At 36.7% G+C, this 24,637-nt stretch overlaps 1 protein-coding gene across 1 annotated transcript in view; it reads right to left on the bottom strand.

Moving 5' to 3' along the window:
- The window catches only part of TRPM7 (transient receptor potential cation channel subfamily M member 7), a 157,089-nt gene that overhangs the window by 109,055 nt on the left and 23,397 nt on the right, over window positions 1–24,637 (bottom strand). Inside the window, exon 2 of the mRNA XM_036735744.1 lies at window positions 5,252–5,331. Coding sequence (XP_036591639.1) covers window positions 5,252–5,331 — 80 coding nt within the window. The remainder of the gene's footprint in view (window positions 1–5,251; window positions 5,332–24,637) is intronic.

Here is a 24,637-nt window from a genome sequence, read left to right as displayed (position 1 = left end):
TAGATCAGAGACAGACTGAAGACCTTTGGTTGCTGTGGGTCATATGCTCAGTGGCAACACTACATTTTTTTTGGGTCTCCTGAAATCCTTTGGTGGGCCACAAGTGGCCTGTGGGTCATATGTTGTACAGGCCTGTCATAAAACAATATTGCTACTACTTTATACAAAGTTCTTTGTTCTGCTCATTTCACTTTTCATTATTTCATGCTTTTCTAAAATCAATGAGCTCATCATTCCTTACTGCACAGTAGTACTCCATCACAATCATATACCACACTTGTTCAGCCATTTCCAATTGATGGGCATCCCCTCAATTTCCAATTCTTGGACATCACAAAAAAAGCTGCTATAAATATTTTAGAATATGTAAGTTCTTTTCCTTTTTCCCTGGTCGCTTTGGGAAACCTACCTACTAGTGGTATTGTTGGGTCAAAGTGTTATACAGAGTTTTATAACTCTTCGAACATAATTCCATATTGCTCTCCAAAATGGTTGAATCAGTTCACAGTTCCACCAAGAGTGTATTAACGTCCCCATTTTTTCATATCCCCTCCAACATTTGTCATATTCTCCCTTCTATTATTTTAGCCAATCTGATAGGTATGAGAGATATCTCAAAAGTTGTTTTAATTTGCACTTCTATTGTCATAAAGATTTAGAGCATTTCTTCATATGACTATATATAGCTTTGATTTCTTCTTCCAAAAACTGCCTGTTCATATTCCTTTGACCATTTATCAATTCGGGAATGACTTATTCTTATAAATTTGAAAAAGTTCTCTATATATTTGACATATAAGACCTTTATCCAAGAAACTGTCTATAAATCCTCCCCCCTCCAAATTTCTGCTTCCCTTCTAATCTTGGTTACATTGGTTTTATTTTTAATAAATTTTAAATTTAATGTAAATAAAATTATCCATTTTACATCTCACAATACTCTCTATCTCTTCTTTACTCATTTTTCCCCTACCCATGAATCTGATAGGCAACATGTTCTGTGTTCTTCTAATTTACTTATGCTATTTTCCCTTTATATCTAGGTCATGTATCCATTTTGACCTTAGCTTGGTAAATTGTGTCAGAGATTGGTCTATACCCCAATTTCTGCCAGACTGCTTTCTAGTTTTCCCAACTATTTTTACTAAATAGTGAATTCTTACCCTAAAAGCTTGAATCTTTACATCTGTCAAATACAAGGTTATTATAATCATTTGCTACTGTGTATTGTATGTCTACTCTGTTCCACTGACCCCTCTTTGTATTTCTTAGCCAGTATCAGATTTTGATAATTTTTGTTTTGATAATTACTGCCTCATAATATAGTTTTGGTACTGCTAAACCTCTTTCCTTTACATTTTTTCCCATTAATTCCTTTGATATTCTTGGTCTTTTGCTCTTCCAAATGAATTCTGTTATTATATCTTTGAGTTCAATACAATAATTTTTTGGTAATTTAATTGTGATGGCATTGAATAAGTGGTTTAGTTTAGACAGAATTGTCATTGTTATTATATTGGCTCTGCTCATCCATGAAAAATCAGTATTTCCCCAATTGCTTAAATTTGACTTTTTTGTATCAAAAGCACTTTATAATTATGTTCAGGTAGTTCCTGGGTTTGTCTTGGCAGGTATATTCCCAGGTATTTTATGCTGTCTACAATTATTTTAAATGGGGTATCTCTCTTACTATCTCTTCTTGCAGAGTTTTCTTGGTAACATATAGAAATGCTGATGATTTATACAGGTTTATTTTATATATGACTTTGGTAAAATGCTTGCTGATGGTTTTAGGTAGATACTTCTTATTATTTTAAGGAAAAATCCGTTTATACCTATGCTTTCAATTGTTTTTTAATAAGGATGAGCATTATATTTTGACAAAAGCTTTTCCTGTATCAACTGATAAAATCATATGATTTTTGTTATTGATACTGATATTGTTAATAGTTTTCCCTATGTTAAGCCATCCCATCTTATTCTATTTTTGATCAACTAAAAAGACCTGCTTTTCAAAGTAACCTGACAATCCTTTTGCTAAATAATCATGTTTTATAACTATGGATAGCATCATAATGTATTTTACTTAAAAATTGGCACAGCTTAAGGTTTCTTTACCAACTGTTTGGTTCTGACAGCTTTGTCTATCTTGAAGTGAAATGTAAACAATTGTGTTTTCAAAAGCTCATTACTAGGGCTAATGGAATCAAATATTCAGATTTTAAAGAAAAGTCTACTGTTTACTATCTACAACAAGAATAACACTTGTACAGATTAAATAATCCATCCAATTGCGGTAAAAGAAGAGGCCAGAGTAAAGTCCTAGACAACATCAACCAAAGCAACAAACTGGGGATTCACTTAATATTAGAGTTGTTATATGACTTTATATACATAGGATAAAGTTTAAGAGCATTCTAAAAAGGATTATTTGTATCTATACTTACTTACAGGATATGACCAATGAAGTCCTATTATCTAAGACAGGGCTGTCCAACCTTAGGTCTTTATTGAAACAATAGACAATATATTTTGATTTGCCATTTTAGTAAGAGCTCTGCGGTGGCTCGGCTTTGTTTACTAAAGCATTTATGTAAATTTATATGCTTGCAGGCGGCCACATAAATCCCACTGCAGGCCCCATGCCTTTTGGACAGCCCAGATCTAAGAAATAAATCAAATATACAAGGAGCTTTGAGGAGACATCTGCCTTTCACAGAAATAAAATTTTCTTATTCCAATGCCTTAGAGCAGAGGCGTCAAAATAACGAGAGGCCAGAAACAAACTAAAATATAAATGAGAAATATTTAACAAAATAAATAAAAATATAACAAATACAGTTAATTTGTTGTTTTTAAGTTAGCATGCAGTCTACAGGGCATCCCTCTTATTTGAGTTTGACATCACTACCTCAGAGAATTGCTGAAAGATATAACGTCATTACTTTTATACAAAGGACAACTCTTTTCTTCAAAGTCTTCACCATTTTCTTGAAAAGTATTAAATTTCTCCTTCTTCAGCACCCACTCTTCAAACCATGCATGTTACTTTCCTCACTTTAGCAGCTTTTCAAATTTTATCTCTTCTGTGTATCCTTTCTCAACAAAAGGAAAATAATTTTTCTTCAATGTCTTATTATTGAAATGTATAACCGCAACTGAAAAACTTCTAATGAAGACCAGGAAGCTAAGACTGCAGAGGAGCAGGAAGTAGTCCAGTGAGCTATTCTACAAAATTCCTCTACATACTGAATTCTTATGAGGAAATCCAAGAAAAATTCAGAGAGGACTGTAGACACTGGGGAGTAGGGGGTGATCTAGACAGGAATACCAAGCACATAGGGGTTAGTTACCTAGACAGATACCATGCACTAGGGCAAGAGAACGTCCCAGACCCAAACTGGGACATTGAAGTGGGACTAGGTGCCTATTAACATTTTTCATTCACGGTCCCTGTGAACGTGGCATCTGAGGTAGGGAGCAGCCTTAGATTCAGGGCTAAGCAGGATCAAATTTATAAGAAAATAGCAGTGGTAAGATCCTGGAATAGGACAATACCAAGATAGGCCAACCTGTACCTTCCCTCTAGAAATCAGAGACCAGCCCTAACATCAAGTTCAAAGCCAGGAAATAGGCTGGAAGAATAAGCAAACAAAAACAATCCCATCATTATGGAAGATTATCTTATTATTATGGTGACAGGAATACTCAAGACACAAATTCAAAAGAAGGGAATGACTCCAAAATATCTATCAGCAAAGCCTAAGGAAAAAAAAAACAGCTTTGGTACAAATGAAACAAGAATTTAAAATGTTTTTATAAATGAAATCAGAGTGCTGGGTGAAAAACTGCAAAAGAAATGAGAACTACGGAACAAAAAATTAGAAAGGGAATTAACAGCTTGGCACAAGATGTACAAAACCTTGCTCCAAACAAGTTCCCTGAAAATTCAAATTGACCAAATAGAAACCAATGACTCCATGAAGCAGCAAGAAATATTAAAGCAATCAAAAGGCTGAAAAAAAGAAAAGGTGAGGTATCTCACAGCAAAAAACTAACTGGGGAAACATATTGAGGAGAAAAAATTTAAGCCATTGTACTACCTGAAAGAATGGCCAACAAAAGGACCTAAACATTATATTCCAAGAAATTTTAAAACTGAGCAAATCTGTTAGAACCAGGAACAGAGTGGAAATATAAAGAATCTACCAGTTACCTCCTGATACAAATGGTCCCAGAAATATTACTGCCAAAATCCAGAGCTTCCAGGTCAAAGAAAAAATAGTACAAAAAGGCTGAAAGCACTCAAGTACTGAGGTGCACAAGTCAGAATCATTCATATAGGTTTAAAGCAAAGAATAACTTACCCATCAGAACTGAATATAATTCTACAAGGGAAAAAAATGACCTTTAATGAAATAGAGGACTTTCAAGCATTCCTGATGGAAAGATCAGAGCTAAATAGAAATTGACATTCAAATACAGGACTGAAGACAAACACAAAAAGGTAAACAGGAATGAACAGGAATGACCTCATGTGTGAACAATGATAAACTATTTATATTCTAATAAGGGGAGATGGTACAAGTGTCCCTTCTGAACCCTATCATCGGGGTAGTAAAAGAGAGAGTTTAATTAATAAAGCCTAGGAGTGGTTGTTTTGTGTTACTACCTTAAGGAAAAAAAAATGGAAAGAGAAGGGAAGAGGAATAAGGCGGGGAGGTGGAAGGAAAGTGAAGTAGACATCTATATTAACAAGTTAAGAAAAGGTGGGAAGGAGTGGCTAATATCTGAACCTCATTATCATTTGAACTGGTCAAGGGAGGAAGAATATACACACATATAGAAATACATTACACTCAACAGAGAAGCAGAAGGCAAAAGGGAGGAGCAGGAAAGATTAGAGGTGGGGTAGATTAAGGGAGAGATTAATTCTAAGCAAAACAAACTAAATAAGGATGTATTAACATATTTATGGCTCTTTTTTGAGGTGGCAGGGAAAAGCCACTTTTCAATGACTTAAGGGAGGTAAACATTTTATAACAGAATGCTTTCTGCTCATAGAGATTAGGTGTACGAAGAAGCCATGTTTTGCCACCTAACATTCCTCCTTCAAGAGATGCTCCAAAACAGAAAGATGGTTCAAAGTAATTAATCATGTGGAGACACAGTGGTTCCAAATAAGCTAAAGCATCAGCAATTTGCTTAAACATTTTTAGAAATTTATTGAAGGAAACAATAGCCTGCTTACCTGTGAGGGTCCTTTGAACTTGGTATAATATAAACACATTCCCTCTTGGTCAAAGTATTTTCTATCCAGGATTTCTGGGACTAAAAAAAAGAAGAAAAGCTTTATGAAATAATTACAATAAATAATATTCTTTAAATTATGCTTTTAAGAGGGTTGTCCTTGCCAGGACTTTTGCTGATTAAGAGAAATACAGGGCATTAGCTTGAGGAGAGGATATATTTTACAGAAGAGAGAAGGAACCAGTAGATAAGGATTGCAATTGCAATCTATAGCACAAGATGGGAGGGATAAGACCATGGGCACAAGTAGAAGAGCTGGCTTTGGCAAGGAAAAGGGCCACCTCATCATAGGCTAAAGTAAAGGAGGAAAGAGTGGTGGTGGATGGCCAGGAACTTTGAGATTAAAAAGGGGAGGTGGAGGGAGAGAAGGGAGCTCTTTGAAAAAAAAAGTAGTAATAAGAGGTGTTGTCCTCAACTGTGAGTATGTGTGAGAATATAAGAGGACTAAAGAGATAAGAAAAGTTTTGGAATATCCTCTAATGGAAGTGTGACAGCCAATCAATTACAGCAGAAAAAAAAATGACTATCTTCCTGTTGCGAGACCACAACAGACCCAGTAAGTTTCGTTGTATAATAAGTTTCTCCAGTTTGGTTTAGGAGCTTGTAAAAAGGAGATAAGGAGACACATGGGAGTTAATACAGGGCTGAGGTTTGGAAAGGGATGAGAGATGATAGGACAAGGGGGCAAGCTATTCCAGGATAAAGGACAGTATGGAGTTAATTATGGTATCAGGATTGGAAAGAGAAGAAATCAAGGCAGGGATAATGGCCCAAAAAAGTGCTGAAAGGTGAAGTGATTGGAGGTTAAGATGAGGTTGGAGAATAGGTTTAGCATGGTTAAGTCATAGGGAGAAAAGAAATAATCAAAAATTATGATCAAATAGAGGAATGCCAAATTTTTTTCTCATTTATTTTTCATTCATTGCTTTAAATCATGGCACATTTACAAAGAATGGGAAGAAGATCCAAGATAAAATGACTAAGGAACTATAAGGTTAATGTGTTTGAGAAGAGCCCTATATATTACAGGAAACATAAAATTTACTGATTACTTCCTTTCTGTGAGCAAAAATTTCTCTTATGCCCTCTTACTTGACCCTTGCTCATTATTTAAATACATTGAAAGTTATCTTAAAATGTACTTCAATGTACTTTGTCCACAGCGCTTTCCACATTTTATTTGCAATTCTTTGCTTGCAAACTTTTTCTAGGAAAGAGTAGCATTTGTCTAATTCTTCTGCCACAAAATGCATCCTAAGACTGTGTATGATTGTTCACATCCTGAGAAAATGTGTAAATAAGTTTTGCAACAGTGCTTGTAATTTTCCTGAAAATCATTATTTCTAGTCAGGGATTCAGAAACAGTCACTGAACATCACTAGATGGAAGAATAAAAAGAAAATTCTTAAATACAAGATGCTAAAATATCACAGAAGAGAGAAATAGATGCGGTCAGATTTTTTAAAAAATTAAACCAGAAAAGTAGAGCCAAAAGTTTACTCTGTGTTGTCTATGAAAGACAAAATTTGAATCAAAAAAGAAAAAATTAAAATAAAAAATAAAATAAAAGGGTTGTCTGAGTTTCCTTAAAAAGAAATTTGAACCAAAAAAATTTAAATAAAAAAACAAAATAAAAGGGTTGTCTGAATTTCCTTAAAAAGAAACAGAGTACACTAGTCATTTTTTGGACCTAAGAAAATAAAGAACCACAGAAACATAGAATAAGAAAAGATCTTAATATCCACCCATCAGCATCAGGAGAAGGCTTAGAAATGAAAACTAAAACGATCAAAGGAATTGGCGGCGCGGGGGGGGGGGGGGGGGGAGCCGTGGGAGACGACATCTGTAAGCGGACAGAATAAAAATACTAGGATTTTTCAGTTTAGAAACATCAAATCAGTCAATCAACAAGTATTTATGAAGCACCTATTTGCTAGTTACATGATGGGATACAAAGCAACATGTGAGACAGTCTCCACCCTTAAGGAGCTTCAATACTATCAAGAGACAGTATCTATGTTTACCAAGGAAATGTCTACTTTCTTCTCAGTCTCCTTTGCTGGATCTTCATCCATCACTAATACAGACAACCTGGATATCCCACAGAGTTCTATCCTAAGCTCTCTTCTCACTCTATTTTACTAAGGGATCTCTCCCATGAGATTCCATGGATTCAAATATTCACAACTATGCAGATAATTATCAAATAACTTACACAGCCCTAACCTCTCTGCCAGCCTCCAGTCTCACATTTACAATTGCCTAGTAGACATGTAGAACCTGATGCCCCACTGACATATTAATGAAACTCAACTGTTCAAAACTGAACTCATTTTCTCTGTCCTGCCCCGAGAATACCAACCACCATCCACCTTCCTAGTTACCCAGGCTCACAACCTAGGTGTCACCACCATCCCCTTCATATCCAATCTGTTGCCAAGGCCTGCTGATTTTTATCTTAACATTTCTCATGTGTTCCCTTCTCTCCTCTGACACTGTCACCACCCTAATGCAGGCCTCTCATCATTTCATGCCTGGACTACCATAACAGCCTGCTGGCTGGTGTCCCTACTCTAACTTTCTCTCCACTCCAGTCCATCCTCTACTCAGCTGTCAAAGTGATCTTCCTATAATGTGCATGGCTGACCATATCACTCCCCTCCTACTCAATATGCTCCAGTGGCTCCCTATCACCCCACGGAATTACATATAAAATCCTGTTTGCCATTCAAATTCTTTCATAACCTACCCCTACAACTTTCCAGTCTTTTTATGCCTTGTATTTCCATCTCTCTATGGACTCTTATGATACAGTGACAATTACTTACTTGATATTCCTCAAACAGCACACTCCATCTGCCAAACTCCAGACAGTTTTATTGTCTCCCCATACCTAGAATGTTCTCCCTTCTCTTCACCTCTTGGCTTCCCTGACTTCCTTTATGTGTTGCTGTTTTTCAGTCATCTCAGCTGTGTCCAAAGCTCAATGACCCCTTTTCTTTCTTTTGGTGGGTTTTTGCCGGGGGGCTGGGTGGGGGGAGTGCACGCAAAGATACTAGAATGATTTGTCAATTCCTTCTCCAGATCATTTTACAGACAAGGTAACTGAGGCAAACAGGTTAAATGACTTTTCCAGAGTCACACAGCTAGTAAATGTCTGAGGTCAGATTTGAACTCAGGAAGATGAGTCTTCCTGATTCCTAGTCCAATCTGCTGTGCCACCTAGCTGCCCACCTTCTTTTAAGTACCAGCTAAAATCTCACCTTCTACAGGAAGCCTTTCCTGTTCCCCTTTAATTCTGTTTTCTTCCCTCTGTTGATAAATTTTCAATTTATCCTGTAACTTGTCTATATATAATTGTTTACATACTGTCTCCTCCATTAATCAGATTGAGCTGCTTAACTGGTTTTGCCTTTCTTTATATCCCCAGTACTTGGCACAGCAAAAGTTTTTGTAGACGGTAGGACTTGAGTTGAGTTTTGATGAAAATTAGGTATCCAAAGAGGCAAAAGTGAGGAGAAAGTGCATTCAGGCATGAGCAAATAGCCAGTGTATAGACAGACATATCAACTAGAGACAAAGTGCTGTGCATTTCTCAATTTGCCTCTTATGCACAATGTGGAAATGGGAATAATTGCGTACTAAGGCTAAAGAGATTGAAATGCCAGAGTTCTCTGTATTTAACTCGAGCAATATCGTTTTGGCAGCTGTTTGGAGAATGGACTGGAGTGAAGAGACTTGAGGCCAGGAAGATCAGTTAGGAAGCTACTCTCCACAGTCCAGAGCAAAGATGAAGAAGACTTTCCTTAACTAAGGTGGTGGCCAAATGAGGGGAGAGAAGGAGATAGACGCAAGAGATGTTTTGAGTCAGAACAGAGAATTTTTTTTTAACAGCGGGGAAGGCAGGGCAATTGGGGTTAAGTGACTTGCCCAAGGTCACACAGCTAGTAAATGTGTCAAGTGTCTGAGGCCAGATTTGAACTCAGGTACTCCTGACTCCAGGGCTGGTGCTCTACTCACTGTGCCACCCAGCTGTCCCCAGAACAGAGAAATCTATGGAAAGAAAGGGGGCAAGGTGATTCTGAGTAAGGCTGACTAGTAGTGTCCTCTAGGGAATTAGAAATTTGTAAAAAGGTAGGTTGGGTGTGGGTGTATGAGTGGGGAGATTTAATGAGTTTGGATCAGGGGAGACATACACTTCAAAATGTCTAATAGGTAGGTGGTGATACAGATCAAGATAGAAGCGGAGAAAAAATAGGGCAGCTGTCCAGAAAATAATAAAAGATAATAGCTGACATTCTTATAAAGCACTTTGGGGTCTACCAACCACTTTCCTCACAACAACTTCTGAAAAGTCTAAAATTTATTACCCTGTGAGATTATTCAGTCAATATTCAAAACAGAACTCTTTATCTTGCCTTCAAAATGCCCCTGCATCCAAGCTTCTGTAATTCATGCAGAAGGTGCCGCCATTCATCTGGTGTCCCAAGTTCACAACCTCAGTGTTTTCTTTGACTCTTCACTTTCCCTTGGCCCACCTAGCTAATCATTTGCCAGATATTGCCATTTCAACCTCTACAATACCACTTGTATCAGAACCCTTCTCTCTCCTCACACAACTGCCATCTTAGATTAAGCCCGCATCAACTCTTGCTTAGATTACTGCAGTGGCCTCAGTTTCCCTGCCTCAAGTCTCTCCCTACTTAAGTCCTTCTTCCACACAGCTGTCCAAATAATTTTCCTTAAACTCAGACTCTGTCATACCTCTGCTCTATCAACTTCAGTGGTTTCCCTATTGCCTCTAGATTAAAATGTAAAGCCCCAATTATTTAGCTTTTAACGTCTAACTGCACCCTCATTACATTACTACACCTTCCTGCCTCTAAAATTCACCCACAGTGGCTTTCTCTCTGTTCTTCAATCAACCAGCATTTATTAAATGCCTATTAATGGCCAGGTATTGTGCAATTAATTAAGTACTGGGGATACAAAAAAGGGGCAAAAAGGCTCTCCCCTCAAGGAGCCTACAATCTAATGGATGGTGGCCATGTGAGCAGGTAGAGACAGTCAAGCGACAGATTTTATGGAGGTAAATAAGATTTAACAATCAATTAGATAAATGGAGTAAAATAATGCCAAAGTTATGCCCCTGGGAGTCTGAAAGGATGGTGGTGCCCAAAGGAGAGGAAAGTTTTCAAAAATTTTCTTCAATACTACTTTTTCTCATCCCTCCCCCTGCAGAAATTCCATTATTTACTATGTCACCTACAAATCGAAAATTATGTATCCTTCATAAGTACATAAATGTCAAATTGTTAGTAAAAGTTCATCACGTTTTCAGATTCTAAGTCTTCTTATGCCTATAGTACCGAAATTCTTAATAATTTATGTCATTAATATTCTCCAGTGGCTTCATTTGCATTCTTTCTGATACTACATGAGGGGGAAACAAAGATCAAATATAACAGAAGAAGCCAAACTATGAACAGGAATTTGAAAATAACAGTCCTACTTTGACAACTTAAAATGAGAAAAAAAGATTTAATTTTCAAAATCATAAAACACTTTTTCATAGTTTACAAACAGTGGCACTAAAAAAAATAAAGCTATGACTTGCAATAAAAAAGGTGAAGAAAGGAAATTATAAAAAGGTCAGATCAGCAATTTCATTTATTGAAATAGTTGTTCATTTATTAATTAATGAGATTCACTGGGTGTAGATGGCATGAAGTGAGAAGATAAAGAGATTTGTTTGGAATTTTTGCCTCTAAGCTATTGCTCAGAAACTTAAGAGGCAGGGTTAATAGTCAAGTGAGAATTTATCACAGCTCAGTCTCATGGCATATCACATGACAAGGTAATAGCAGACCAAGATCAGATATTGGAATTAAACACGTAACTAATTTAAATGACTTATTAAAATAGTGAGACTATCATGGACAGGGTAACAGTAAACAAATTATTCTCAAGAGAAGGTCAAAAAATTAGACTGTATTTTTGAGTATTAAATTTTTAAAAAGAAAAATAATTTGTTATAGGCCAGGCTAAATATGGAATAACTATCAGGAGACTATTTGTAAGTATAGTAAGAAAAATTATTCCTTATTTTATAGAATTCTCTGCCCTGTGAGATACTTATGATAGAGTTTTAACCTAGAGTCCAGGTACCCTCAAGAAATCAGGAGACAAATTTCAGGGGTCTGTAAATTTTTTTTTTTTTTTTAAATTTTTTTTTTATTTTTTTTTTATTTTTTTTTTTTACATTTTTTTTTCCTTTATTTATTTTTAGTTTACCACACACGGTTCTACATAGTTTTGAGTTCCAGTTTTTCTCCCCTCCCTCCCCCCTCCCTCCCCAAGACGGCATGAAGTCTCATATAACTGTCATGTATAACGTCGCATTGAATTAATTTATGCTCTATTCAAGTCGTGGAGAAGAATTTTGACCAATGGAATGAATCATAAGAAAGAAGAAACAGAACCAAAAAAAAAAAAAAAAAAACAACAAAACCAAAAACAAAAGAGAAGCAGAAAAGGCGAGCATGTAGTGTGCCTCAGTCTGTATTCAAGCTTCGCAGTTCTTTCTCTGAATGAAGATAGCATTCTCCATCGTGAGTCCCCTGGATTTGTCCTTGCCCCTTTAGGTTGCTGAGAGAGGCGCAGTATGTCAGGGTTGGTCCTCACGGAATCCACATATCTGTGGCTGTGCACAACGTTCTCCTGGCTCTGCTCCGCTCACTCAGCATTATGTCGTGTAGGTTTTTCCAGGTTGTTATGAAGTCTGCATCATCCCCATTTCTTATGGCACAATAGTATTCCATCACCTTCATATACCACAGCTTGTTCAGCCATTCCCCAATTGATGGGCATCCCTTTGCTTTCCAATTCTTGGCTACCACAAAGAGAGCTGCTATAAATATTCTTGTACATATGGGTCCTTTTCCCGCTTGCGTGATTTCTTTGGGATACAACCCTAGAAGTGGTATTACTGGGTCAAAGGGTATGAACATTTCTATAGCCCTTTGGGCATAGTTCCACACCGCCCTCCAAAATGGCTGGATCAGCTCGCAACTCCACCAGCAATGCAACAATGTTCCAATTTCCCCACATCCTTTCCAGCATTTATCATTCTCCTGATTTGTTATTTTAGCCAATCTGACAGGAGAGATGTGGTATCTAAGAGTTGTTTTGATTTGCATTTCTCTAATCAGCAGCGATCCAGAGCATTTTTCCATATGCCTGTAGATAGCTTTAATTTCTTCCTCTGAAAACTGCCTGTTCATATCCTTTGACCATTTCTCAATTGGGGAATGGCTTGTATTCCTATATATTTGGCTTAGCTCCCTGTATATTTTAGAAATGAGGCCTTTATCAGAGATACTAGTTGCAAAGATTTTCTCCCAATTTTCTGCTTCCCTCCTAATTCTTGTTGCATTGGCTTTTTTTGTACAAAAACATTTCAATTTGACATAATCAAAATTATCCATTTTGCATTTTGTAATGCTCTCTATCTCTTGTTGGGTCATGAATTCTTTACTTTTCCACAAATCTGATAAGTAAACTATTCCTTGCTTTCCCAAATTACTTAGAGTATCAACTTTTACTCCTAAATCATGAACCCATTTTGACTTTATTTTGGTATATGGTGTAAGATATTGGTCTATGCCCAGTTTTTGCCCTACCATTTTCCAATTTTCCCAACAGTTTTTGTGAAATAGTGAATTATTAGCCCAGAAACTGGCTTCTTTGGGTTTATCAAAGAGTAGATTGCTAAACTTGTTGATTTCACCTACTTGTGTACCTATCCTATACCACTGATCCACACCCCTGTTTCTTAACCAGTACCAGGCAGTTTTGATGACTGCTGCTGTGTAGTACAGTTTAATATCTGGTGTGGCTAAACCACCATCCCTAGCATGTCTTTTCATTAATCATTTTCATTAAAAAATATTTTGATAACTGGTTTCATTTGTAATTCTATGTACTTTATTTTGCATATTTAAAATAATTATTCCAAGAATGAGGCCAATAGGCATCACCAGATTGTCAAAAAAAAAAAGAAAAGAACTTCTGCACTAGATGAAAAAATTCCTTCCCTGGCTATCACTCATCACTCCTTCCATCCCCATTCATCTCAGCCCTCTCACCTATTATACCACTCTGCCTTCTGGAAGTCTCATATTGTTAAGAAACTGCCCTTCCTAGTAGCATCACTTCCTCTCATAGTCCTTTTTTTCTTGCATAAATAGAAATCTGATTTCCCCACCAGAAGACACTAAATCACTGTCTATCCACTCTCCATGACTGGATGCACTATATTTCATTCTCCTCCACACATGGAATTCTCCATTTTGACTTCAGCATTTGCCTCTATCTTCCTCTCCACCCTGCCCTTATATTAAAGGACTTGGAGGTCAAAGGATATGAACATGCAGTTTTCAAATGAAGAAATCAAGGCCATCTACAGTCACATAAAAAAATGCTCTAAATAACCATTAATCAGAGAAATGCAAATTAAAACAACTCTGAGGTATCACTTCATGCCTATCGGATTGGCTAATATGACAGAAAAGAAAATGCTAAATGTTGGCGGAGATGTGGGAAAACTGGGACACTAATGCACTGTTGGTAGAGTTGTGAACTGGTTTGACCATTCTGGAGAGTAATTTGGAAATATGGCCAAATTGTGTGTGCTCTTTGACCCAGCAATACGACTATAAGATCTATATCCTGAAGACAAAAAAAAGGGGGGGAGGGGGAAGAACCTATTTATATAAAAATATTTATAGTAGCTCTTTTTGTGGCAATAAAGAATTGGAAATTGAGGGGATGTCCATCAACGGGGGGATGGCTGAAGAAGTTATGGCATATGTTCATAATGTACTACCACTGTACTATAAGAAATGATAAGCAGGATGATTTCAGAAAAACCTGGAAAGATATATACGAACCAAGGCAGAGTGAAGTAAGTAGAACCAGGAGAACACTGTACACAGTAACACCAATACTGTACAATGATCAACTATGAAAGACTTAACTATTGTGAGCACTACAATGATCCAAGACAATCCCAAAGGATTCATGATGAAAAATGCTATCTGCCTCCAGGGAAAGAACTGGAGTCTCAATGTAGATCAAAGCATACTATTTTTCACTTTATCAGGTTTTTTTAAAATTTTTGGTCTGTGTTTTCTTTTACAGCATAACTAATATGGAAATACGTTTTCCATCATTACACATGTATAATCTATTATCAAATTGCTTACCATCTCAGGGAGGGGAAAGGGGATGGAGAGAAGGGAATTTGAAAGTGAATTTTTTTTAAAATGAATGTTGCAAAAATCTTTTTACATGCAATTGGGAAAAAACCTAAGTATATTTTTTAAAAAAGAAAAAGTGTAGTGAAAGATTCTCCTCTAAAAAAGTGTCTCCCATGCTAAAACTCAACAGTCCTTAAAAGACAATAGAAATCATTTTAGTTCACCATCTTCTGAGTATTAACATTAACAAGGGAATCAAATGGAAACGCCTGCCAAAAATGTTTCCCAATCATGGAGGATGACCAGCAGAGTGTAAGTAAAATAAGGATTCCATATAGTTGATGAAATCTCTTCCTTGAGTTGCTTATTTGTCAATGACATGTTTTATCAACATTGCAGAACTTCATAAACGAGACCTACAGTCCCTCAAGAGTTCGGCCTAATATTCCACAAAATAAAAAGCAAGAGGCTAAAGAATGCCTATAGTACAGACTAGGACAATCAGTTGGATAGACAGTACCACTGAGCTGCTTCGTCAATACATAGTGTTGGATGGCCATATACTATACATGGAAATGAGCTAGGTGCGGAAATGAACAAAATGAGAAAAATATAGTGAGTTACATTTAGAAAATTTTGCAAATTTCAAAGACCCTACTTTAGGCTTGGAAACAAGATGCCTCCCTTCTACTTTAAAAACAATATTATTCTGTTGAAGGTACATGGCTGTAAATCATAATACCACAATTTGTAGGTATTAACAGAAAGATATCCTATGTGATACATTTGTGCCCTTGAAATATGAAGGATTCCAGAAGGCTTCCAGAATGTTGGTGGATCCCCTAAAAAGAATTTATGAGAGGTCTCAGACAAGAATTACATGTCCATTTCACTACCACCCCCTTTCAGAAAACTTCGGTAGCCACTGATCACCCCCTAGAATCAAATATAAAACCTTCTGTTAGGCTTTCAAAGTCCTCCATAATCTGGCCCCTTCCTGCCTTTACAATCTTTTTTCACCTTACTCTCATTCAAGTCCTCTGAGATCCAATGATATTGGCCTCTATGCTGTTGCTCAAACAAGACACTTCATCTCTCAACTCAGGACATTTTCAATGTTTGTCTCACATGGCTAGAATTCTCTCCCTCCTCTTCTTCCTAGCTTTCCTGGCTTCCTGTAAGTACCAGAAAAAAATCTCACCTTCAACAAGAAGCCTTTCCTGATCCACTTTAATACTAGTGCTTTCCCTCTATTGATTATTTCCAGCTTATCCTGAATATATCTTGTGTGTCTGGAGACAGAGAACCTGAATTTCAGTCTTACCTCAGCTCTTTAATCAATTAACAAGCAATATACTAATGTGGGGCAGCTAGGTGGCGCAATGGGTAGAGAGCTGGGCCTGGAGTCAGTAAGACCTGAGTTCAAAATACAGCCTGAGACACTAGCTGAGTGAAGCAAATCACTTAATCCTGTTTTCCTCAGTTTCTTCATGAGCTGGAAAAGGAAACGGCAAACGACTCCAATATCTTTGCCAAGAAAACCCCAAAAGGGGTCACAAAGACTCAATCATGACAAATGACTGAATAACAACACCTTGTTTATAAGTAGTTTTGGCGGGTTTTTTTTTTTTGGTCAGGTTTTCTCTCTATTAGATTGTGAGATTTTTGAAAGGCAAGAACTGTCTCTTGCTTTTCTTTGCATCCCCAGCACTTAGCACAGTGCACTTAATAAACGCCTGTTAACCTGACCTGACTTGAAATCAGAATGTTTCAACCGCATTCATATTCCACTTCATCTCAATTTATCCTTTTGACTCTAGCCTACTTTGCAATTCCCATATTTTTCTGCTTACTTAACAGGGTTCCCTTAACAATCTAATCCAACTGTAATCATGTGATTAGGACCAATAGGCACTAAGGATCTGGAGAGCCAAAAAAGATCACATGCAATGTAGACAATAACATAGTTAACTGTGAAATGACCAGACATACACACTGGTTACTGAGAATCTAGGTAGGATAAAGGGCCAGGGGAAGCAAAGAAGTGAATTGATAATAAATTACAAAAGCTGGAAAAAATGAGAAAAGTTTTCAGAGTAAGGGCATGGTTTGACAGAAGAAAATGCCATATGAATGTCAGAAGCACAAATAATCAATAGCTGTCTATATAGAATCATGCTGGAATGAATCCTTATGACCAAGCTGATAAAGAAGGCACTAGAGATGCAAATAACACCTAACAGGGGCTATCACACACTTTATTTTTGACAGCATTTATTGCCAAAATTATTAAGAAGTATCATTAACAGATACCTCCCCCCGTTAACATATATACCTAAAATATATTAAGATTTTTGTAGATTTGTATAAATTATAATATACTTTAAAAAAACCTTGGTAATTTAGAAAACAAAGATGGTTCATAAGCTCTTTTTTTGTCTGTGTGTGTATTTGGAGGGGGGAAAGCAGGGCAATTGGGTTTAAGTGACTTGCCCAAGGTCACACAGCTAGTAAGTGTGTCAAGTGTCTGAGGCCTCATCTGAACTCAGGTCCTCCTGACTCCAGGGCTGGGGCTCATCTCACTGCGCCACCTAGCTGCCCCTCCTAAGCTCTTTAAGACAAATTCGTCTTTGATTTTCTCTGTTAAAATGTATAAGATAAATACAATCAGGTGAAGCAAGGATGCCCTATTTATCACTGCTACTATTATTCATTATACTGGAAATGTTAGCTATAGCAATAAGAGAAGAAAAAGAAATTGAAGGAATTAGAATCGGCAATGAGGAAACAAAACTATCACTCTTTGCAGATGATATGATGATATACTTAGAGAATTCTAGAGAATCAACTAAAAAAAGCCACTTAAAATAATTAACAACTTTAGCAAAGTTGCAGACTACAAAATAAACCCATATAAATCATTACCACTTCTACACTTTCCCAACAAAGTCCAGTGGCAAGAGCTACAAATATAAATTCCATTTAAAATAACTGCAGACAATATAAAATACTTGGGAGTCTACGTAACAAGACAAACCCAGGAACTATCTATGAAGACAATTACAAAACACTTTTCATACAAATAAAGTCTCATGCATGAGCCGAGCATATGTAATAAAAATGATAGTTCTGCCTAAATCAATCTATTTATCCAGAACTATCCCAATCAAAAAATACTGAAAAAGTTATTTTATAGAGCTAATCATAAAATTCATCTGGAAGAACAAAAGGTTAAGGATATCAAGGGAATCAATGAAAAATATGTAAAGGAAGGTGGTCTAGCCATATCAGATATCGGATATCAGTGGTAATTATCAAAACAATCTGGTACTGGCTAAGAAACAGAGTGGTGTAAGTGGTGGATCAGTGGAATAGATTAGGCACACATTATATTATAGTAAATGACAACAGTAACTTAGTATATGATAAACCCAAAGATTGAAGCTTTAGGAACAAAAACATTTGACAAAAACTGCTGGGAACTAGAAAACAGGATGGCAAAAACTAGAGGTGGAACAACATCTAACACTGCATACCAAAATAAGGTCAAAATGGGTACATGACTTACACATAAAGGGTGATACCATAAGGAAATTAGGAGAGCATGAAATAGGTTTTTTGTCAGATTTATGGAGAAGGAAAAAAAATTTAGAACCAAAGAAAATACGGAGCATTACAAAATATAAAACAGATAACTACAATTATATAAAATTAAGAAGTTTTTGTACAAACAAAACCAATGCAACCAAAATTAAAAGGAAAGCAGAAAACTGGGGGAAATTTTTTGTAATAAGTATCTGTGATGAAGGCCTCATTTCTCAAATATTTAGAGAACTGAGTCAAATTTATAAAAATACAAATCATTCCCCAATTGACAAATGTTCAAAGGATATGAACAGGCAGTTTTCAGACAAATCAAAGCTAGCTATGGTCGTATGAAAAAACATTCTAAACAACGAATGATTAGAGAAATACAAATTTAAAAACTCTGAGGTAACACCCCATACCTATCAAATTGGCTAATGTGACAAAAAAGTAAAATGATAAATGTTGGGAGGGCACTAAGCTGGTTGCTGGGGATACAAGGACAAATATCAAAAACTCCTAGTTTTCAGGCACCTTATAATTTATTGAGAAAGAAAACTGCATAAGCATATTTTAAAATATATTATTAAATAAATGAAAAAAATTGTGGTGAAGGGCACTAGCAACGGGGAGGAGAATGAGAAAAAACCTCACATAAACAGTGGCATATGAGCTGAATTTGGAAGGAATAAAGGATTCTAAGATATGGAAAGAGTACATTTCACACATAGACATAACAGTGAAAAGTCATGGAGTCAGGAGGTGGAATATAATGTGTGAGGAAAAGAAAAAAGGCCAGTCTGGCTGGAATGTAGAGTGCAAAAAAGGGAAATATATAACGAAGGTGAACAGGTAGGTTGGAGCCAGATAAGAAGGACTTAAAAGCCAAACAGAATTTTTTTTTTATACTAAAGGCAATAGGGAGCCATTGGTATTTAAATGAGTAGAAAAATTACGTTAAGTCCTATGTTTTATGAAAATCACTTCAGGAGTTGTAGAAAATGAATTGTGGGGCCTCAGTTTTCTTATTTACATAATGAGGGTGGACTAGACGACTTCTGAAGTTCCCTTCCAGTTGTAATATATGATCCTATGATGACTTACTGTGACAATGTCAGGGATCTCATATATCATAGAATACCCAGCACCCTCATACCTCTAATATGGAAGTAGGAGGGGAAAAGAGATGAGATCCAGTTAGATCCAATATCTTCATTCTCTTCCAGTACAGATCAAAGTAGTACCATGATTCTAACTTCATATCTCAAATCTTCCCAGCAAAGGACAGTTCCACAGGGCTGCAATATCCTTTCCAGAGCAGAGTGAATTTATGACTTTGGGTTAATTCACTACCACATCTTTACTTTAAATTATGTAGCTACAAACGTAACTTAAAGTGAAATCAAATTCGTAGTGAACGAACTGAGGCACAAACGTTCAGCAACTCCCACTAGATCTCACTGTAGTTAACTGCATATAGGAAGTCAGACAACAGTGTTTTAAGTTCTGTCCAGACTTTTAACATTCCATGGTGTAAACTGTGCTTTAAATATACTAAGGGAGGGAATTCATTGAGTCAGTTCTTTAGTAAATTCACTTTCTAACATATCCAAAACACAATTCATCTTATTCCCCCTACAAATGGCACTATTATCTTTTCAGTGATTCCACTTCCTAATCTCAGTAATCTTCAACTCTCACAATCACTCTCATTTCCAATTACCCAATCTTAGTAATACTGACTCCATGACATCTTTCTGCATGCACTACTCCTTCTCAACTCACAAGGCCATCATGCTGGTTCAAGACATAACCTTTCAAACAGACTTTTTAACAGTCCCCTTATTGATTTCTAAGCTTCCAGCATCTCCCTTCTTCAATCCACTCTCTACAGCACTGGTAAAATAATCTTCCTAGAATCTTCAATGGCTCACTATTGTCTCTAAGAAAAAATATACTCTTCAGCTTGGTATTTAAAGCCCTCTACAATAACAAAGAGGAAAAAAACAGTTGGGCAAAATAATGATAGCTAGCATTTAGATAGCATTTTAACGTTTACAGAGCCCTTTGTATATATTAACTCATTTCAGCCTCACAATAACCCTGTGAGATTGGTGCTATGGTTATCATCATTTTACAGATGGGGAAACTAAGACTGAGAGAGTTTGCAGAGAATCACTTAACTAGTTACTAAGTATCTGAGGCAAGGTTAAAATGTAGGTCTCCCTACTCCAAGTCTAACACACTATCCACTGTGCCAAGTAGTGAGGGAAACCAAAAAGTATCAATCAAGTCCAACAGTATATGCAGCAATCCATACCCACTGTCCCCCACGTTTGGAAAGAGAGGGAGGGTACATTCTCACCTCTTCTTAGGCATCAAGCTCAGTCATAATTACAAAGCATTCAGTTTAGAATTCTTTTTCTTTCCATTTAAACTGTTATAATCATTGTATCTAGTTTTCTTGGTTCTGCTTACTTCACTCTACATCAATTTATATAAATCTCAGGCTTCTCTATATTCTCCATATTCAATGTTTCTTATAGTATAATAATACTCCACTATATTTAAATATCATAATTTGTTTAGCCTTTTCCCAATCAATGATTACCTATTTTGTTTCCAATCTGCTGCTATTAGAAAGACTGCTACTATTGATATTTTGGGGTTCTGGGACCTTTCTATTTTTGACTTCCTTAGATATGCCTCTAGATCTATGGGTAAGGACATTTTAGGCACTTTCTTAGCACTGTTTTCCAAACTGGCTAGACCAATAGCTCCACCAACAGTGTGCTTATCTTTCTATAACCTCTCTAAAACTGACTTCTCCAATCTTTTGTCAATTTTCAAGATATAAGGTAAAATATCTCAGATATGTTTTAATTTCATTATTATTATCAGTAATTTGATGCAATATTTATTATAGATGTTCATATTTCCATTTCTTCTTTTGAAAACTGCTCCTATCCACTGAGGCCCATTATCTCATTATATCCCTCAGAAGAAATATATTGAGAAATTACTGAGATCTAGAAACAAAAGATAGCAATTAAAATTTAAAAACAAAGCTCTCCACAAGCCAGCTCCAGGCTATCTTTCAAGACTTATTTCACATTATAAGCTCTTTACTTTAAATCTCTCCAGGCTCTAGTACCTCTCTTTATCAAAATTATCTTGTATTTCTCTTGCACTTAAATCCGTGTTGTGTCCCTCAACAGACTATAAGTTTATAATAGTCCTGGCGGGAGTTAGGGGCTGTTTATTTTTGCCTTTCTTCATCTTCAAAAATTAGCACAGTGCTAGGCACTAGTAGGTGTTTAATGAATGCTTGCTGTTTAATTGATTGATTCAGTAACTCTATGTTTCAAGCATATACCATTCATGAAATGCTTTCCTTTACTACCTCCTTTTAGAATCATTAGCTTCCTTCAAAGTTGGGCTCAAATGCCACAGATTCCCTTGGCTACCAGGGGTTGTAGCTGTTCTCAAATGATCCTGTATCATCTGTTTACAAACAAATAAAAATAAGTTTCTGGAAGAGTGGGCCAATTTTTCATTTTTGCTTTTGTATCCTCAACAGGATCAACTGTTTGACTTTTAATGCCCTTCAGAAATTGTTCCCCCTCTCCCTTCACCTTTCTACGTTTCTAGTCTTCTTACCCTAATTCATTCCTATATACCTTTGCCATCTAGTGACACTGGCCTCCTTGAAGAGGTACCTGGTAACACAGTGAACAGAGCACTGGGATGGGAAATCAGGAAGACCAGAATTCAAATTTGGCCCCAGAAACTTAGCAGCTGTGTGACTCTGCAAGTCTCTGACCTCTATTTGCTTCAGTTCCCTCAACTGTAAAATGAAGATAGAAAATAAAGGCACCTACCTCGGAGTATTGTTGTGAGGCTCAAATAAGGTAATATTTGTTGAAAAAAAAAAAGTACTTAGAACAGTACCTAACACTGGGTAGGCTCTACATAAAAGCTTATTCTCCTTTCCCCCTGTACTTTCTTTCTCTTACAATGCACTATTATCTCCCTACTCGAGATATTCTCACTGTCTATCCCTCTTTCCTGGGGAATTCTCTCCCTGATCACGGAATCCTGGCTTCCTTCAAATGCCAGCTAAAACTCCACCTTCTATAGGAAGACCTTCCTGATTCCTTCTTAATACTAGTGCCTTCCCTCTGTTGAGTATCTCCAATCTATTCTGTATTTGGCATCTTTGTACAAAATTTCTTGTGTGTTGTCTTCTCTGTTTTTCTGTGAGGTCCTTGAGGGAAGGAACTGTCTTTTCTTACTTTCTACAAAGAAGCGCCAGTGCTTATCACAGCACTCAGTAATGTTTATTGACTAACAGACCCAGCACCTATACAGGTCTTCCTCTAGTATACAATTTTAAAATTGTCTGAATTTAAATAAATTTAATCTGTTTTATAAGTTATGATTTTTGTGTAACTTTTCTTAGACACACTTAAGAAACTAACCAATATTACATGGTCCCAAGTTATTTATTATTTGCACCTAATTACTAAATATGTTAGGGAAGTTCATTATTGAGCCGAATCTCTGGCAACCCAATATCTCAACTATGCACCAAAGCAACAAAAATATAGTGTGAGCTATAGCCCACAAGCCAGCTAGCCCAAATGCCTAACATTTTACAAACGAAAGTTGTAACTTATATATTGGGGTTCTTTAATTACACATTGCACATGTATAATTTAGATTTACAGTGCTTCTCCATTCCTGCAATGTGAAGTATGTTGGCAGCATGGTTTATTTTAATGTAACTGTGATTCCCCTCTCGCTCTCTCCCAGAAGACAGTTCTCAAAGTCTCCAAGATCCATTTGGATGCTGAAACTAAATATGAACATATTTTAATTTCTAATATGGTAGATATTGATAGATAAAACCATATAAATATCTCTTTGGGGTATTCGATAATTTTTAAGAGTGTAAAGGGGTCCTGAGACCAAAAAGTTTGAGAACTACTGCTCTAGTACATTTTAATCTATCACCTTCAGAGATTTCTGTTGGGAAAAACTGAAAGATATAATATCAAAATTTTTGTGCAATTAATTACAATAAGTTTTTTTTAAATTACAGATACTTTTCAGCACTGAAGCGGCATAATAGTATATTCTGTCATATTCATTAAATAAGGATTTTGGGAGAAACAAAAATATTATGTTTAAATTATCTTCCTGGCAATGAAAAAAAAATGCAGACATCCTTACACAATGACACATCATATCAGCTGTATGCTGTTACTTTCTTTTTCTTTCCACTTGGCATAAACTTGGTAATTAAGGTTTATATAATAAAATTTAAGTTGAAAGAAAAAAAAAGCCACCTACAGCAAATGGTTGTGAACATCAAGGGACAATGATGTATGCAAAGTACTTTGTGAAACTTAAAACACCAAATAAATGTTAGCTATTATTATTAAGTTGGAATACCAGGTCTATCTCCCACTCTCAACCTCAGAAACAGGACTCCTGGGGACTATTAAATTTGGTAGAAACCAACAGTATAGCATAATGGAAAGAGCATTCACTGGACCTGGAGTAAGACAAGAAAAATAGTGCAATCAAAAATACCCCTAAGGATAAATAACACCCACAAAAGCAATTGCAGAAAGCTTTTGAAGTGCTATCAATAGAAAGGCAAAGACAGATCTCAATACCTAGGTAGAATGCACAATAGAAGTGGGAAATTTGGCAACTCAGTTAAGAGACTTTCTTCAAAAAAAAAAAAAAAAAAAAAAGAACGGAATCCCAAAAATGAAGTACATCAGAATCTGCAAATGACAGACACAAATCACAAAGTTAAGGTGATACACAGAGTCAAAACCCCATAAAAAACAAAAGAAACCATTACAACCAAAAATTGAGAAGTAAAGAAATCAGAGAAAACTCCCAAACAAAGTTAATGCAGAAAAACTCTGGTGTTCTTTCAGGTCTCAAGAAGTCCAACACAATGAAAATCCAAGTTGAATCAAACAGAGTTCAGGCAGTGGCGGAGCCAAGGTGGCAGTAGAAAACGGACTTGCTTGAGCCCTCCTCCAAATCCTTCCAAACACCTGTAAAAAATGACTCTAAACAAATTCTAGAGCTACAGAACTCATGAAATGACAGAGTAAAACAACTCTCCAGCCCAAAACGGCCTGGCTGGCAGCCCAGCTTGGGCCCCATAGGAAAAGACCAGACCAGAGCAGACTGGGCAGAGTAGGCCTCGGGGCCCTGAATCACTGAGCTGTAGCAGTTTCCAGACTTCTCAACCCACAAACACCTAAGACAACAGAGTAGGTCAGTGGGAAAACTGTTGGACCTGGGTGAGAGAAGTGCTTGGTCCGGCCCCAGACCCGGGGCAGAGCTGGCGGCTGCAGCTGCTTCCGGAGCTTCACACCCACAGACGGTGGGGGGAATCAGGCGGCTGATCAGAGCAGGAGTGCAGAGATCTCTTTGCTGGCATTGAGGCAGCG

The sequence above is a fragment of the Trichosurus vulpecula genome, chromosome 8 (assembly GCF_011100635.1).
Source record: "Trichosurus vulpecula isolate mTriVul1 chromosome 8, mTriVul1.pri, whole genome shotgun sequence".
Taxonomy (NCBI): Eukaryota; Metazoa; Chordata; class Mammalia; order Diprotodontia; family Phalangeridae; genus Trichosurus; species Trichosurus vulpecula.
The sequence above is the reverse complement of the archived record's forward strand: the minus strand, read 5'-3'. Positions and strand labels throughout refer to the sequence as shown.